Source organism: Cervus canadensis, chromosome 10 (assembly GCF_019320065.1).
Source record: "Cervus canadensis isolate Bull #8, Minnesota chromosome 10, ASM1932006v1, whole genome shotgun sequence".
NCBI classification, from domain to species: domain Eukaryota; kingdom Metazoa; phylum Chordata; class Mammalia; order Artiodactyla; family Cervidae; genus Cervus; species Cervus canadensis.
In genome coordinates, this window is record NC_057395.1 from 2,719,969 (window position 1) to 2,737,419 (window position 17,451).

Consider the following 17,451-nt stretch of genomic DNA (forward strand, 5'->3'; position numbering starts at 1 on the left):
TCATTCTTTCTGGAGTTATTTCTCCACTAATCTCTAATAGCATATTGGGCACCTACCGACCTGGGGAGTTCATCTTTCAGTGTCCTGTCTTTGTGTCGTTTCATACTGTTCATGGGGCTCTCAAGGCAAGAATACTGAAGTGGTTTGCCATTCTCTTCTCCAGTGGACCACATTTTGTCAGAATGCTCCACCATGACCCATCCGTCTTGGGTGGCCATACATGGCTTGGCTCATAGTTTCAGTGAGTTAGGCAAGGCTGTGGTCCATGTAATCAGTTTTGTTAGTTTTCTGTGATTGTGGTTTTCATTCTTTGTGCCCTCTGATAGGTAAGGATAAGAGGCTTATGGATGCTTCCAGATGGGAGAACTGACTGAGGGGGAACTGTGTCTTGTTCTGATGGGTGGGGCCATGCTCAGTAAATCTTGAATCCAATTTTCTGTTCGTGGGCGGGGCTGTGTTCCCTCCCTGTTGTTTGACCTGAGGCCAACCTGTGGTGGAGGTAATGAAGATAATGGCGACCTCTTCCAAAAGGCCCCGTGCTTGCACTGCTGCACTCAGTGTCCCCATGAATACCGCAGCAGGCCCCTGCCGACCCACGCCTCCACCAGAGACTCCTGGAAAATAAAACTAAAAAACATAAAATACAACACACATGATCATAATGGCTAATTCCATTGGTCATTAGAGTTTTGATATCACCTATGCTGTGTCTGAAGAACCCACTGCGCACTCAGAACAGAATGAGAATGAAAGTGACGTTTAGTGTTGTTGTGAAAATAGTTCTGACCTCCTAGACCCCTGACCCAATGGGTCTCTGGACTTAGGGATTCTGGGGGCACACTTGAGAACCACCATTTGAAACCATTGATGTGGTTGGATGTGAAATGATAAAAGGGCCCTTGTGTTGACACAGGATTTAAAGTTTCAGTTTTACATTTCTTGCTTGTTTCTTTGACTTCTCTTAAGAAATTTAGACCTGATAATTCCTTTTTTTTTTAAAGCAAATATTCTTGTGTTGTATTCATTCTTGCCTCATGGTGCCCTGTGCTCTTTGGATCCAGTGTGGTCCTGGACTTATCCTATTTTCACGTGGAAACAATTAGTGACCCACAAAGCTATCATTTCCTATATAACTTTATGATTTTCTCCATGCCTTAAAAATTCAGTTCTGAGGATACTGATAATTTGAGAAAGACCGTCTCATTGTAATAAAGTAGTTGGTGGTGGTGTTCAGTTGCTAATCATGTCCAACTCTTTGTGACCGCATTGACTGCAGCACGCTAGGCCTCCCTGTGCCTCACCATCTCCTGGAGTTTGCCCAAGTTCATGTCCATTGAATCAGCAATGCTATCCAACCATCTCATCCTCTGCTTCCCCCTTCTCCTCCTGCCGTCAATCTTTCCCAGCATCAGGGTCTTTTCCGGTGAATTGGCTCTTCACATCAGATGCCCAAGGTATTGGAGCTTCAGTTTCAGCATCAGTCCATCCAGTGAGCATTCAGGGTTGATTTCCCTTAGGAATGACTGGTTTGATCTCTTTCCTGTCCAAGGAACTCTCAAGAGTCTTCTCCAGCACCACAATTTGAAAGGATCAATTCTTTGGTGCTCAGCCTTCTTTATGGTCCAACTCTCACATCTGCACATGATACTGAAAAAACCATGGCTTTGGCTGTATGGACTTTTGTCGACAAACTGATGTCTTTGCTTTTTAATGTTGTCTTGGTTTGTACCATTAATTAAAGTAGTACCATTCATTAAAAGTGTTTTTAAAACCATGGTCTCTAGAGCACACTGTATTGTAAGGCATAATTAAATGTAAAATAAGTTGGACGTATATTTTGTTAATAAAATATTTGTATGCTGAAAACAATTATCAGTAAAGTTATTATGGAATACAGACTATGTAATAGAAATGGAGTGAATCAACATAAGTAATACTAGAAAATTAAAAAATAGAAGAAATGAGATGCACTAGTTAAAGTCTCTTCATGACAGTGACATGTAAGATACAAGAAGCTGTGAAGGACTAGTGAGTCTGAGGGGAGAGGAGGAGATGGAACTGATTCTCTGAGGAAAGACTTTGTACACGTTAGTCAGAGTTGTATTCTTACTCATATTCTAATAAATGGAGACTTTGTTTTCACATTTTTCAGATTGGTCTTCTACTACTTTGAGCCTCAGCAATGAGACTTGTCAAAGAGCTGGGCATTTGAAAGTTGGTGATCAGTGTCTATTGATGTCACAATCAATGACCAAAAATCAGTCAACATCCACAGAATTTGGACAGATGACCATAACAGATACAGTAAAGACGAATATTGCAGCGGTGTTTCTGGTAGGGAATTCCATGCTCCATGACCTGTGCCAGTCTCAAATGCCAGAAAACAGAGAAAGCGAACAAGGTAATGCAGAAGCCCAGAGCACTCAGCTGTCGGCCTCCTGGGCACGGCCTTAGCATCATTCTGACGGTTACAAATTAGATTTTGTGGCAAAACCTACCTTGTGCTGACTCCTTTTATGAAACCTACAGCCAATAAATACCTCTTAGCAAGATGTTTGCATTCTCCTCTGACCATAGTAATATAATAAATAACAGAGAGAATTAGGAGAAAGTAAGTTCATTTTGGCTAGTATTTAGTATACACCCGAGAGTGGGTAGCAGGACTATATTTAGAACTCTGGGACTAGTTGGGAGACCTAGGTAGACATCTAGATTGCCCTCTTAAAATGTGACTTCGTAGCAATATTTTTATGTAGCTCTAAATTCTTAAGTATTAGTTATCATTATATTCAATATAACTGCAAAAGGAGCTTTGAAACCAAATACTAAAATAGTTCTTGTGTTTTCTATGACTTCATATATTTTAGAATTGGCTTTCCCAGTGGTAATGGGAGTCATGGGAAATTTGCTAAATAGTACCTCCTTCTCAGCTGTGTCCACATAGTATATCAACTTGTTTTATTATTTGTAGTGAATTAAGAGTTCACAAGGGATGTTGGTTTGAAGGAGTGCTGTATCATTTAAAAGCAGTATATAGAAAATCAATTCTGATTCTACTAGGATGCCCAGTCTATTGAGTAATCACGTCTAATAACGTGTTGTCCATAAATACTAATTAATTTAGTGCCTTTAAACAGTCATATGGTCAGGACTATAGTAAGAAATCATACGCTGTTTCTTTTTATACTCCTGTAGTTTTTTCGTTTCTATCCTCACCTTTGCATTTACAACAGATTCTCAGTTATCTCCTAGAATAGTGACTGCAAGCTCTCAACTCAAAGTGTTTGTCTTTTTTTTTTCAATCTATACAACTGAGTCATTTGCTCTTGTTTCTCCGTGAGCTTGGTATGTCCAGGAAACACAGATTCAAGTAAAACGGCTACATGAGTCCCTTCAACACTGGACAGTGTGAAATAGGAAAACTACAAAATAAACAGAAGCAAGTTCAGTCAGTTCTTGTTGATTGTTTCTCTTCTCAGTTGATACCTTTCATAAAATACCAAGCTGAATCTACTCCTTCTGAGTCCCAGGATTTGTATATTTGTTGGTTTCTTAAAGATTTATTCTATACTAGACCCTGAAAGTTTTATATCCTAAATATTTCTGGAAACACTCCCTCAGTCCAGGCCTGCATCCACTTTTTTTCCCCACTCTTAATGCCTTCAGATTCATCTTCCTTATTTTATTTGTATGCTCTTCAATTTCATCCCTCCCTTAGCAGTTAGTCAGCAATGTCAAAAGCACACGTGTCCATGAAGCACTCTGAATCACGTTAATGTCTAGACCTCTTAAAGCGACATTGATGCTTTCATACTATGACTTCTGCCTGACTCTCCATCTCTAGCTCTTTCTGTCCTTTGTCCTGGAATTCTGAACTGCTGTTGATGCCCTCCTCACCTGTTCCTGTTGTTGTTTAGTCACTCAGTCATGTCTGACTCTATGTGACCCCATGGACTGCAGCACACCAGGCTTCCCTGTCCTTCTCCATCTCCTGGAGCTTGCTCAAACTCATGTTTATGGAGCCGGTGATGCCATCCAACCATCTCTTCCTCTGTCATCCCCTTCTCCTCCTGACTTCAGTCTTTCCCAGCATCAGAGTCTTTTCTAGTGAGTCAGTTCTTTACATCAGGTGGCCAAAGTAGTGGAGCTTTGGTGTCAGCGTCAGTCCTTCCAATGAAGATTCAGAACTGATCTCCTTTAGGATTGATTGGTTGGATCTCCTTGCAGTCCAAGGGACTCTCAAGAGTCTTCTCCAATACCACAGTTGAAAAGCATCAGTTCTTTGGCATTCAGTCTTCTTTATGGTCCAACTCTGACATCCATACATGACTCCTGGAAAAACCACAGCTTTGACTAGACAGACCTTTGTCAGCAAAGTAATGTCTCTGCTTTTTAATATGCTCTCAAAGTTTGTCACATCTTTTCTTCCAAGGAGCAAGCGTCTTTTAATTTCATGGCTGCAGTCACCATCTGCATTGACCTATGAGCCCAAGAAAATAAAGTGTGTCACTGTTCGCATTGTTTCCCCATCTCTTTGCCACGACGTGATGGGGCCGGATGCCGCGATCGTCGTCAGTCCCCGTCCCTGGACTTGGACAAACATCTGCCCTGTGTTGCGTCTGCTCCTCTCCCGTCGTGCGGCAGCCTTCAGTGCTCTCTCCTCCTGCCCTCTGTGCCCTGGAAGTCTCCGCTCAGGCAGTGTCTCTAGAAAAGCCATCCCTGACACCTTTTATCTACATTTTTCTTTAAACTCCGGTGTCTAGTCCTGAGCAGAAACCCGAGAAATAATTATTAAATAAAAGAAATAAAGACTATTTATACCAAGGTGATTTCTTAAATTTATTTTTTTTATTGAAGGATAATTGCGGAATTTTGTTGTTTTCTGTCAAACGTCAGCATGAATCAGCCATAGGTATACATATCTCCCCTCTCTTTTGAACCTCCCTCCCATCTCCCTCCCCATCCCACCCCTCTACGTTGATACAGAGCCCCTGTTTGAGTTTCCTGAGCCACACAGCAAATTCCTGTTGGCTGTCTATACCAAGGTGATTTTTAAGAGCTTCTCCTCTGCAGTTTAGGAGCCAAGAGGATTGGCATGTGAAGAAATAATTTACAGTTCAGATGTGTATCTATCACTAGGAAAATCTAGAAGGATACACTAGAAAAATCTTTAAAGTACTAAGGTAGCTACAAGGAAAGAGATACCTCTTTATCTGGGGAAAGATAGCTGTAATCAAAGACAAGTTCACAAGCAGGTTGAGTCTTAAAAGATGAAAAGTAATTTGCCAAAGAGTACAGGGAGGCATTTCAGATTAAGGAACTGATAAAAGCATAAAAAGTAAGAGGAATTTTGTAAACCATCAGTAATTTTGCAGTTGAAGCTTGGCATGTTGTTAAGAAGGTACTGTTTGGAAGTAGAGAAGAGGATGTATAGCGACTTTTTATGTCTGTCCTGTATTTTGAAATTTTGTTTGGTTTCTGATTGTTTTGTTCACTGATGGTTGGATGAATCTGTGAATGAATCTTTGAGCTGCTTGTGTGCCTGTAACCTGGTGACATCTGGTATTTCCCAAATTGTTTGTTGAAATTTTTAGATCATTGGAAGTATTAAAGAAGTAGATATTCAGCTAAAGATTAAGGTTGACTTAATCTGTCATTTGATACAATGTTTTAGATCTACATTTTCAATGAAGATTATGTCTCTTACCTAAACATTCTAAGTAATTTTAACTAAACATACAGGTTTGTCGGCAGAACTAGACTTGGAAATGACATCAGAGGAGGAACAAGAAAAACTTGATGGAATTGGAAATAACCATTCACAGGTATGTAAAACTGTAAATTTCAATTTCTGGTTTAATACTATATGAGAAAATGTGTATCAAACAAGGCAAATTAGAATGGACAGATAAGTTAAAAGCCATTAGAAATGAGTTAAAGCAGAAGTTTGGTGAAATTTGTGAGAAATACAAAATTACCGTTTGTCCTGAGGAAGATCCACCACGTGATAACCCAAAAAAAAAGGAGTAAACAAAAAGGAAATATCTCCTAATATGAGAAATAATATACCTGATTGTGAGGGAAACTATGCATTTGGAGTTTCTATGTGTCTAGTATTCTAAGCATTTCCTGAACGAAAAGAACCCAGTCTCGAAAATGTTTTTCCATTGTCTGTAAACTTTGGGTCCCTGGGATATGCTTGTCAGTCACCTTCAAAGCTTTGTTTCACTGAAAATAAAGTAGACATTGAAAATGATCAATTAGACATCGAACACATGTTTATCAAAATTGAGGAGAGTTTTTATAATGACACAGAAAATAAAAAAGTAGGAGACCCGGTAGTTACTTTTGAAGTGAAAGAAGACCAAGAGTTCGATATGCAAATGTTACAAAATATGAGGCAAAATCCTACTAATTGGAAATTAGACATCGGACAGACACATCAGTCTAGTCTGTGGCTTGTCCAATCCAGGAAGGTGAAACACATTATTTAAATCAAAAGTCACAGTACTCCTGCTGTTGTTACAAATACTGGTCAGAAAAGCAAACCAATACAGGACTGATTCCAGAAGCCACTGCATGCAGATAATTGTAGTGCTAGTAAGGGTAAAAACATGGAACCCGAATTAGAAAATGGGAGTTCTCCACCGAAAAGTCACAGAACATCCAAAGTGTATGTAAATGAAGGATTACAGAAGGATATGCAGAGATTTAAGAATGAAATAGACATGTTACAAGTAGAGTTGAGGGCTTTGGAAGAAGATAATTCAACTTTCAAAAGAGGTAGAGGTTCATTTGCTCTTGCTTTGGTTTTTCTCTTTCTCAATGATCTGGTCCATTTGATTTTCCACTTATGAATAAAGTGGGGTCATCTAAATAGGTAATTGTGTAGAAATAGATTATTTCTGCCATCTCAATAAGAGGAATTCAGGAAACTATTTTCATGGCATGGCTCTTGTCCTTCAATCAATCTAATATCTAATTCTGTCTCCGTCAGTCTTTCATGTGGACTGGGAAACTCATTTAGCTATGTACCATGTGATCTTCTGAGCCAGAATAAGCACCAAGGAAATTGCTTAAGAAGTATAATCAGCTAGGGTTTTGCGGGGTTTTTTTTCTTTTTCTTTAACTCTGTTGGATTAAATATGTTGTATTTCCATAGAATGGGAAGAAAGCAGTGACTGAGAGAAGGGACATAAACACGTGTTCCCTCTAATCTCTTCATTGTAGATGAATATGCGTGATCTCTGCTTTCTGCAGTCACTGGGCACTTAGATTTCCAGCATGGCTGCTTCAGGATCTTTTTAATAACAAATACATGTACTCCCACATATGCTTTAATCACCACTCTCAGATGTTTCTTTTGAGACAGACCTTTCCATTATGTTTTTTACTAAAATGTAAGTTTTGACGTGTGTGATTTTGTCACATAGGTTGTGTGTGTGTGTGTGTATGTGTGAAAGTTGCTCAATCGTGTCTGACTCTTGGTGAGCCCTTGGACTGTAGTCTGCCAGGCTCCTCTGTCCATGGAATACCAGAGTGGGTAGCCGTTCCCTTCTCCAGGGGATCTTCCCATCCCACGTCTCCCGCACTGAAGGTGGATTCTTTAATATTTGAGCCACCAGGGAAGCCCTTAGGTAGTATAAACCCTCAGCAAAAAAGAAAAAAAAAAATTAAGTGTTTATCTCCAAAGGAGAAAACTGAGTTTTGAGACGCTGTGAGATTTTTCTTTCTTCAGTAACAGGTTTTTAAAATTGTTTGCTTATTCTTTTGTGTAAGAGATGCTTTGATGGAGTTTGAAAATGGACAAGGAAAGAAAGAAAAAAACTCTATGTATTCTTGTGTTAAAAAAAAAAAAGGAGATGAGCCCTATCCCCAACTAAGGCATTTAAAAATACTGTGCCAAAGTCACACTTTTAACTTGTCTGATTAATCTGATGAATTCATTTGGTAATTTATCACATTCAAGGTTATAGAATTGTATGATTTCTTTTGGTGCCATAAAATGCTAGGGAGTACCACTTTAGGGGCTTTGAACAAAACCTTGAACTTTTTTAAATTTTATTGCTGTTTTTGGTAAATAGTGGGGCGACAGTAGGCAATTATTTCTATACCCTCTAGCTGTAAGGTTTGATGGTTATTGCATGTGGAATTGGGAAGCATTACTTATATTCCAGAATTCCACACTCACTAACAACTCCTCAGTTTCATTCTGCTCCTGGTATTTGGTAAACTTTGGTTCATATTTTAGTGAACACCATCCGCTGATCATCGAAAAAGCAAGAGAGTTCCAGAAAAACATCTATTTCTGCATTATTGACTATACCAAAGCCTTTGACTGTGTGGATCACAATAAACTGTGGAAAATTCTTAAAGAGTTGGCAATACCAGACCACCTGACCTGCCTCTTGAAACATCTGTATGTAGGTTAGGAAGCAACAGTTAGAACTGGACATGGAACAACAGACTGGTTCCAAATAGGAAAAGGAGTACGTCAAGGCTGTATATTGTCACACTACTTGTTTAATGTATATGCAGAATACATCATGAGAAACGCTGGGCTAGAGGAAGCACAAGCTGGAATCAAGGTTGCCGGGAGAAATATTAATAATCTCAGATATGCAGATGACACCACCCTTATGGCAGAAAGTGAAGAAGAACTAAAAAGCCTCTTGATGAAAGTGAAAGAGGAGAGTGAAAAAGTTGGCTTAAAGCTCAACATTCAGAAAACTAAGATCATGGCATCCAGTCCCATCACTTCATGGCAAATAGATGGGGAAACAGTGGAAACAGTGGCTGACTTTATTTTTTTGGGCTCCAAAATCACTGCAGATGGTGACTGCAGCCATGAAATTAAAAGACTCTTGCTCCTTAGAAGGAAAGTTATGACCAACCTAGACAGCATATTAAAAAGCAGAGACGTTACTTTGCCAACAAAGGTCCGTCTGGTCAAGGCTATGGTTTTTCCAGTGGTCATGTATGAATGTGAGAGTTGGACTATAAAGAAAGCTGAGTGCCGAAGAATTGATGCTTTTGAACTGTGGTGTTGGAGAAGACTCTTGAGAGTCCCTTGGACTGCAAGGAGATCCAACCAGTCCATCCTAAAGGAGATCAGTCCTGGGTGTTCATTGGTAGGACTGATGTTGAAGCTGAAACTCCAGTCCTTTGGCCACCTCATGCAAAGAGCTGACTCATTGGAAAAGACCCTGATGCTGGGAAAGATTGAAAGCAGGAGGAGAAGGGGACGACAGAGGATGAGATGGTTGAATGGTGTCACCGACTCAATGGACATGGGTTTGGGTAGACTCAGGGAGTTGGTGATGGACAGGGAGGCCTGGTGTGCTACAGTCCATGGGGTCGCAAAGAGTCGGACATGGCTGAGCAACTGAACTGAACTGATCATTTTTTGGCTATCTCCTGGATCCAAATGAAAAAAAGAATTGTAAAAGGCAGAGGGAAAAGAATAGCTTTAGTGCATAAAGAAGAATGTTTCCTTTCTGTCTCTGAGGCAGTAAGGTGTCGCAACCTCTACATCTGGCTGTTTAATGGAAAATCCAGGTGGTAAAGACCAAAGAGGACAGATTTTGTGTCTCTGTCTTTTTATTTCTGTGTCTCCGCCAGTTAGATGGGGAAGACTGAATGTGAATAATGCATCTTATTAAGAAAGCTGTTTTTGAAATTGTGGGAATTTTGTTTCTTTTCCTCAAACAGAAAGGAGCAGATTTTACAAAAATTTCAATGACTTGTAATGATAAAATTACAACAAGCACAAAAATATTTTTATCACTTAAATTCAGGGCAAACACTGAGGCAAATAATGAAATTGAAAAGAAAGATCTTTATGATAAAGAAGTAGCAATTATTCATAGTGTCAAATTTTTACTAAAGGTTGAAGGAGAACAGAAGCACCAAAGTCGTGAAGTGGAAGTACCAGACAACGAATATGATGCTGCTGATGAGAGTGGATTAAAGAGTGGAAGAAATGGCAACCAGGAGTGTACTGCTATGGAGAATGAACATTTTGATAGGTAATCCTGTATCAATATTTAACATCAGGTCATTTGTTATTTTCCTATAAAATAATTTCTCACTTGAGCCAATGTTTGTGATTTACACATGTTATATTTTACTAGGGATATAGTTATTTTCAATACTCTTGTCCTTTAGCCTCAATACTAGAGTTACTTTGTTAATAGACTATCATGTTATAGTATTAGAGTATTCTGGATTTGACTGCATACTTGCCTTAACCAGTGTGTTGTATATTTAAATTTATTTTATGTCACTAATGAGCATCCTTTCATTTCAGTTTGAGGACTTCTTTCAGCATTTCTTATGAGGCCGGACTAGTGGTGATGAACTCCGTCAGGTTTGCTTTGTCTGGGAAAGTTTTTATTTCTCCTTCATTTCTGAAAGACAACTTTTCTGGATAGAGTACTCTTGGTTGGCAGTTTTTTTTCTCCTAGCACTTTGAGTATGTCCATGGATGGAGGCCAAATTGCTGTTGGTGGCAGGAGAACTGATGAGGTGCCTGTTTTTCAGCCATGATGCTCATGTCACCCTGTCATGTGGGTGGTTTAAAAGTAAACTCCCCCGACTCTGGCCAAATATTTCCTTGATTTCTTCTTTCATGGTATGTGTACCTCATGTCATTTAGCATATCATCTAAATTGTTACTTTTTTCTTTGAATTCTCTTTTTAATTTATTTTTGGCTGCATTGCTTCTTGCTGCTGCAGAGCTTGGGCTTCTCATTGTGGTGGCTTCTCTTGATGCTGAGCATGGGCTCTAGGGTGCTGGCTTCAGTAGTTGTAGAGCATGGGTTTAGTTGCACTGTGGCATGTAGGATCTTCCCTGACAAGGAATTGAACTGCCACCCCCTGTATTGGACTCCTAAGCACTGGACCAGCAGGAAAATCCCTAAATTCACCATTAGTATATTTAGAAGCAAAACAAAAAATGTAGTGTAAATCTATAGTGTAAATCTCCAGGTGTTCAGTGTAGCCCTTGAGGTTCTTCCCAATGTCTTTCCAGATGCATCTCTCTGCTTTCGTCCGTGTATTTTGTGCTCTTCCAGGTTCCTCGGAAACAACCTAGATGCCCTGTGCCTGATGTTTGTGCTCACATTCGAATCTCCAAGTAGAATGATTCTCTCCCTTTTCTGTTTCTCATGACGTCCTCTCTTCACTTCTTCTGTAAATCCTTCCTTCTTCCACTTATGACTTTAATATGTCAACTGTTACATATCATATTGTATCATAATTGTATATTTGTGTTTGAAGGAAGAATTTGTTTCTTACGTATGGTTGGTACTTCATAACTGTTCTGAGAGTTAATCAATGACTTAAGATGGGTAAGACTTGGAATTTTGCAAGAATTTTTTTTTATTCTATATCAGTTGAATTATTAGAAAACATTGGCTTTTTTGTGGATTTTTTAAAAGTAGCGATCCTGGCGTGCACAGGAAGAAAGTAAAGGAAAAGAACAATGATAAACAGACACCAGAAGACTGTGTGATTGCACCAGTATTTCAAAAGGCCAATTCACTGACTGGTGGGCTGCTGCTCGTGAATGATGACAACAAAGTGGATGAAGATGATGACAGGTACGTTCTACAGATTCTTTGTTTGTATGGTAAGTAATATTAGTCCTGACTACTGCTGGAAATAGAGTACCATAATCCAGTGCACAGGCCAAGACAAGACTTTCCTCAATACAATGGATGAACTGTAGGTGAGAGCTGATGAAAGGCTAAGGTGAGGACCAGTGCCTTTGGCCAGAAGTCGTTCCAGTGAAGAGTCCCCTTGGAAGCTGGCCTGTAGTGAATACACGTAAACAGCTGCATAGGGAATATTATTGGGACAGGCACTGAAGAACTGGATGGTAACTGAAGAGGGATGTGGCGTTCAAAGGAGTTTCTCGTTTTATGTGAAAAGGGGAGCTTTTAGAGTGTGTATGCTATTGGAAATGAGCCAGCAGAGGACGTGTTTATTTAATCTTGCTTGCATTTCCAGTATTAGAAAGCTTATTGATTGTATGACATTATCTTTAAACTATTACAGTAAACTAATTGTACATAATACTTCTGCTCATATATAGTTTTATGGTAAGGGCTTGTTCATTGGTTCTGAAGTGTAATATTCCTATATAATTGAATATGCGGATAACTACTTAAGTTAATTCTATCACACGTAGATTTTCAAAAATTACATGATTGTGAATTTACAAACATTTAGGCTATACTGAATAAGATTTGATCATTCCTTGATGATTCTAGTTGATAGTAACTTGATGAGTAGCTATGATTTTGTAAGGTACTCTGAAACATCACGTCGTATTAACTTCATAGCTATTTTCGGATTCCAGGGAAAAGGGGAAGATTTTGTTTATATAAAATAGAAAAAAAATTATTAACAATCTTTCACAGATTATTCCTTTTGGATGATAAAGATCTAAATGACTACAATCATGCTTCCTGTACTAAGATTGCATTAACACACATTGTGTGCTCAAAAGGTGGACGTCAGATGCATGAAGAAACAGCAGAATGGTTGAATGAATGCCTATTGATGAATTTCTTTATGAAAAATCTTTATTGAAAGTAGATTTCCAGTCTTGCCTACATCTGGTCTTTTTATTTTTTGAGAAATACGTTTTAGTATTTAGAAATCATTATTTATAGTTATAGCTAGACATGGAATAATACTATAGATTCATTTGCCATCATGTTACTTAAAAAGACTTTTCAATATTACTTTCTCAGCACATTTTGGAGGACCAGCGTTGAAGCCAGACTTCCTGGGTTTGGATTCTGGGTGGTTGGTAATGTGCTGAGTGGGCTTGGGAGCGTTCCTCAGCCTCACTGTGCTCCGTTTCTCCCTATGCCTCTCTCTCAGAATGACTGTGAGGAGGAAAATGCCTGTGAGACATGTCAGTGCTTATAATAATGCATAGCAGTTGCCTAGGAAGTCCTCCAAAAGCTAATATTGTGGTTATTCAAAATGGGTTTCTTTCTTAGAAGGACTTAAGGAATATCTCCCAGATAGGTTTTATTGCCATAAAAGTTAGTTCTTATTGAAAATGACAGGTGCAAAACACCCTGGTATACCGCTTTCTATCACATAACGCAAGTAACGTTGTTTTTCCTTTTCCTTGGATCTAAATTTAATGCTTCATTAATATTACTGATATATTTTCTTTGTCCTTTAATGCTCCTCTTACTAATTGTTGCATCCTTGTATAGAAAATTACTTGCCAGTGCAAAGAGTTTATCTAAAACAGAGAAGTTTAGGTATTGTTTGTATTTTTGAGTATTTGCTATTAGCCTGAAAAGAATCATTTGTTTTTTTTAGGCCTGCAAGAATACCACCGTATGAAAAGAAGAAGGTATAGTAAAAAAAAAAAATAATAATTTAAAAAAATATTATCCTAGTAAAAAATACTTTGTGAAAGGAATAGTGCAAAATAGAAAATCTTCCTTTGTTGTAGAGAAGTTTACTGTGAACTCATCATTTAGAAACACTACTGATAACGTTATCCTTTTGATAAAAATCTTTTAAGAAGTGTGTGTTTTTGCTTTGATGAAGAGATTTAGCACCTCTGTACACTTAGTATATTTTATACATATTTTAAGGACATTGTGAGACAGTATTATTTATGTGTAGGTCAAAGAACAAATTGATTACGTGAACCACCTGGATGATTTACCTCAGTTGTCTGAGAATGTTTCTGAGGATGGTGACGTGCTTTACTCTACGAATTCCATGTTGCAAGTAGAACCACTTGGCTTGGGGTGTAAAGGTAGGACCGCAGTGTAAATGTTAACAGAAAGCCTGTCTGTGTATAGAGCAGTGATATGTGCACACCTTGTCAGTACTGGTCTAGAGCCAGGGATACGTTACAGTGCTGTGCCTCTCAGAAGTATGTTCTGTATTAAAAGAACATGACAGTGAGTGTGTGCTCTGACAACAGGCCTGTGATCCTCCTCACTCACTGTATCTTCTATTGATTGTTCTTTCCTGTGCCTTCACTCAAGGTCAGGTTAGCATCGTTTTCTTCCTAGAATAACTGAAATAACCTCAGAACTTCTTTCCCTGCTGCTCCACCTTGAGGGACCTCGGTCTACACAGAAACTTTAATTATTAACTATTTTTAAAAATTCAGGTCTTATCATGTAACCCACGTGTTGCTTCTCTTTGCTGCATGGTTAGAGGTCACAATTGTCTAGCATCATCTGGTTTTATTTTTTACCCTTCATTCTACATGAATTTTAGAATCAGCATGTCAGTTTCCTAAAATGTCTGCTGGCCTTAATGTTTTCATTTTCCTTCAGTTCAAAATACTGTGTAATTCTTCTTTTCATTACCTCTCTGATCCAAGGATTATTTCGATCCGTGTGATTTTGTTTCCAAAGATCAAGAGTTTTCCTGAGGTCCTTCTGTGCTCTTGCTCCTCATGATTTGTTAGGTGCATCCAGAGGGGCCCTGGGGCTGGGGCTGATTATCTGCTGCCTTGGAGGCAAGACCTTACTGACTACCCCGTTCATTCTACTGTAAGATGTTTTCCCAGCCTGGCTCAGGAGAATAGATAGAATTCCTGGGAATGAGTGAGCACCAGGCTCGGGTTCCTGTAGTCTTTTCAGGTGGTTTCTCCCTGGTCTCAGGTGGTTTCTCACAGATGGGCACTGTTCGTTCCTCTGCTGAATACCTGAGGGGCTTCTCCTCAGATCTCCAGGGTCCTTTTTCTGTTCCACTCTCTCCTCTCCACAGTTCTGATCTGTGATCTCTGCCTGCTTTGGTCTCACCAGACTGTCAGCTTCATCACCTCCTGTCAGGGAGTCTGGCTGACTCAGTTTCTGTCCCCCCGCCCCCCCCACCCCAGGTTGGGGCCTGGAAATTCTCTCAAGGCAGTGAGCAGGGGCGTTCCTTAGGCTAACCTCATGTGTTTCCGGGATGATTGTTCTTCATTCCCTGAAGGCCTTTGTCATGAAATTCATTGTTTAATGTATTTTGTCGGTGTTATTTTTGCTCACTTCACTCAGGAAGGTAAATCGGTAGCTTTTCACTCTGTGTTGGTTAGAAACACGTGGCAGCTGCAGACTGTCCACAGTGTTGTTCTTCCTGCTCTGCTTACTGCTTCCTGCTCATCCTTCATTCCTCAGTGTGACATCTCTTCCCCAGGGAACTCTTTCCTGGACCCAGTCTGTGTCAAGTTCTGTTATGTGATCATAGAACTCTCTTTTCTTAGAGTATTTGTCTGAGGTCGTAATTATTTTATTTGTCTTTCTCTTCTGCTAAACTTCAAGCTAAACAAGAGCCAGGGGCGTCTATTTTATCTGCAGAGCTTAGAATAATACCTTCCACATTATAGACACTTAATATTTGTTCAATGCGTGGATGAGTGAACGTGAAAAGCCCAGTCCTTTATACTCAAAAATGACTCACACAAAATTTTTTTTGTTTTTATCTTTGTTTTCTTCATCATGCAGATTCTGTTAGCTTGTTGAAAATCCGGGATACAATTCTTTCGTATGAAAGATTAGTAGCAGTTAACAAAAGCCACTGTGAACTGCTTAGAGGAAAGATTAAAAAAATGGAAAGTAAGGTTAGTGGGCTACAGAAAGAGCTGTCAGAAACAAAAGAAGCGAAATCACAGTTAGAGCATCAGAAAGTGGACTGGGAACGAGAGTTCAGCAGGTTGAGGTACTGTACATCTCAGTTTGAAAGAAATCTTTGAACTGTTAACTTACTTTAATACTGCAGGGACATTGATGTGTTATAATTACTAATTTACCCTCTGGAATTTTACAGCGGAGAAAACGTCATTAGTATTGTGGAGTGTGATTTTCTTGGAAATAATGTAGCAAGTTCTTAACAGTGAATGCTTTAATAACTTAATGTATATTTTTCCAAATCATCATTTTCATGACCATACAGAAGTCTACTATCACAGAAACCCCATTAAATATTTACCAAATTGACTTTCAGTTGTTTTTCAGTTTTCTGTATTCTAGTTAATACTACAAGGAGCATCTTTTCTATGAATTCATTTCTACCTTTCTAATTATTTTGAATACATTATCTTTAATAATATTGTATTATTTGGTTAAAGTATGAGAACTTAAAAAAGGTCTGTGATCTATATTTCTAAATTATTCATAGGAAAGTTTATATTACTTTATGTTCCCACCCGCAGATGTATGAAGTAGCCATTTTTCTCAAGAGAAAATGAAAACAAAATGTTATGCTGTTTTATTCTTAACCCTCTGTCTGAAAACAGTGACCATTATGAAGTGTTTTTCATTGTACTCCCCCCATGTTTACTATTTTAAACATTGTGAAGAGGGAACAAAAGTTATTGCAGCAGTAGATAATCTCATGATATTCTAAGAAGAGCTCTAAATTTTGCAGGTTCACCTTAAAACAAGAGGAAGAGAATAGAAGAAATGCCAATATGTTATATGAAAAAATGAGGGCGCAGTTAAGAAGAAAAGAAGACGAATACAGTAAAGAAGTTGGAGTGACACAGCGACTAGCACTCACTCTCCGAGCACTGGAAATGAAACTGAAGACAGAGAGAAGTCATCTGAGTCAGGTAGAGTAACCTTTGGTGAGAGTTTCAAATTTCTGACACTTCTTTCATCAATATTATTTATAGTATCATTTTGTTTAGTGTTATAGGAAATTTTAGGTTACTTGTTAAAAAGAAAAGAAAAGAAATGCAAAATTCCCAAAGTAACAAGGCCAGAAATAAGAATTGTATAATCCTGACATGCTGGGTGCACTTTTTCGAGCAGAGGGCAGAAGAGGTCATGTCAGTAGATCCTAAGGAACCAGAGGGTTGATATTGGTGTGGAAACTGGAGGTTAAGCTCTCAGCCCACCTCAGGCGACAGATCCTTCAGCCTTGACGGAGCATTCATGAGTAAATAGGTCTAGAAGAGAAGGGGCAGTGGGAGGGACCATCGTGCCTAATTTCACATCAAGTTACCTCTGGCCTTCGGTCTGGCAGGTGGCTGAGGGTCGTGGACGCCCCTCCCTCTGTGCCCGTCAGTCAGCCCTCAGTCCACCTGCCCCGTGAAAGCTCAGAGCTGGCTCCAGCTTTCCCGGCTGGGTTTCTCTCACAGTAGTGTCCTCAAGGACAGGTGTTAACTGGCATCCTCGAGAGGTGCAGGAATGCTCCCCGTGGGTTTTTCTCCAGCAGTTGGTAGAAACCAGACACTCTTGAAGTTGGTTGTCCTTCATTCTGCAGAGTTCTCGAGTGGCATCTCAGAGCAGAGGAATTTGCTCCCACACCCGATGTCCCTCTCAAACACGGAGCGGGTTCCATTCCGAGGTCCTAGCAGCATATCTCCCACAACAAAAAGCTCTCGGTGAGAGCTCGGGAAAGTAGTATGTGTAATTCAAATCCATGTGTCTACAGCAGTCAGGTAGGGACATACAATGGCCTGATCCA

At 39.3% G+C, this 17,451-nt stretch overlaps 1 protein-coding gene across 1 annotated transcript in view; it reads left to right on the forward strand.

Annotated features, from left to right (window-relative positions):
• LOC122448353 (ankyrin repeat domain-containing protein 26-like) overlaps positions 1-17,451 on the forward strand; it is a 57,200-nt gene that overhangs the window by 25,786 nt on the left and 13,963 nt on the right. The window contains exons 12-19 of the mRNA XM_043479598.1: positions 2,153-2,401; positions 5,743-5,825; positions 9,889-10,029; positions 11,401-11,603; positions 13,351-13,384; positions 13,663-13,798; positions 15,486-15,699; positions 16,408-16,591. Of these exons, the coding sequence (XP_043335533.1) occupies positions 2,153-2,401; positions 5,743-5,825; positions 9,889-10,029; positions 11,401-11,603; positions 13,351-13,384; positions 13,663-13,798; positions 15,486-15,699; positions 16,408-16,591 (1,244 nt within the window). The remainder of the gene's footprint in view (positions 1-2,152; positions 2,402-5,742; positions 5,826-9,888; positions 10,030-11,400; positions 11,604-13,350; positions 13,385-13,662; positions 13,799-15,485; positions 15,700-16,407; positions 16,592-17,451) is intronic.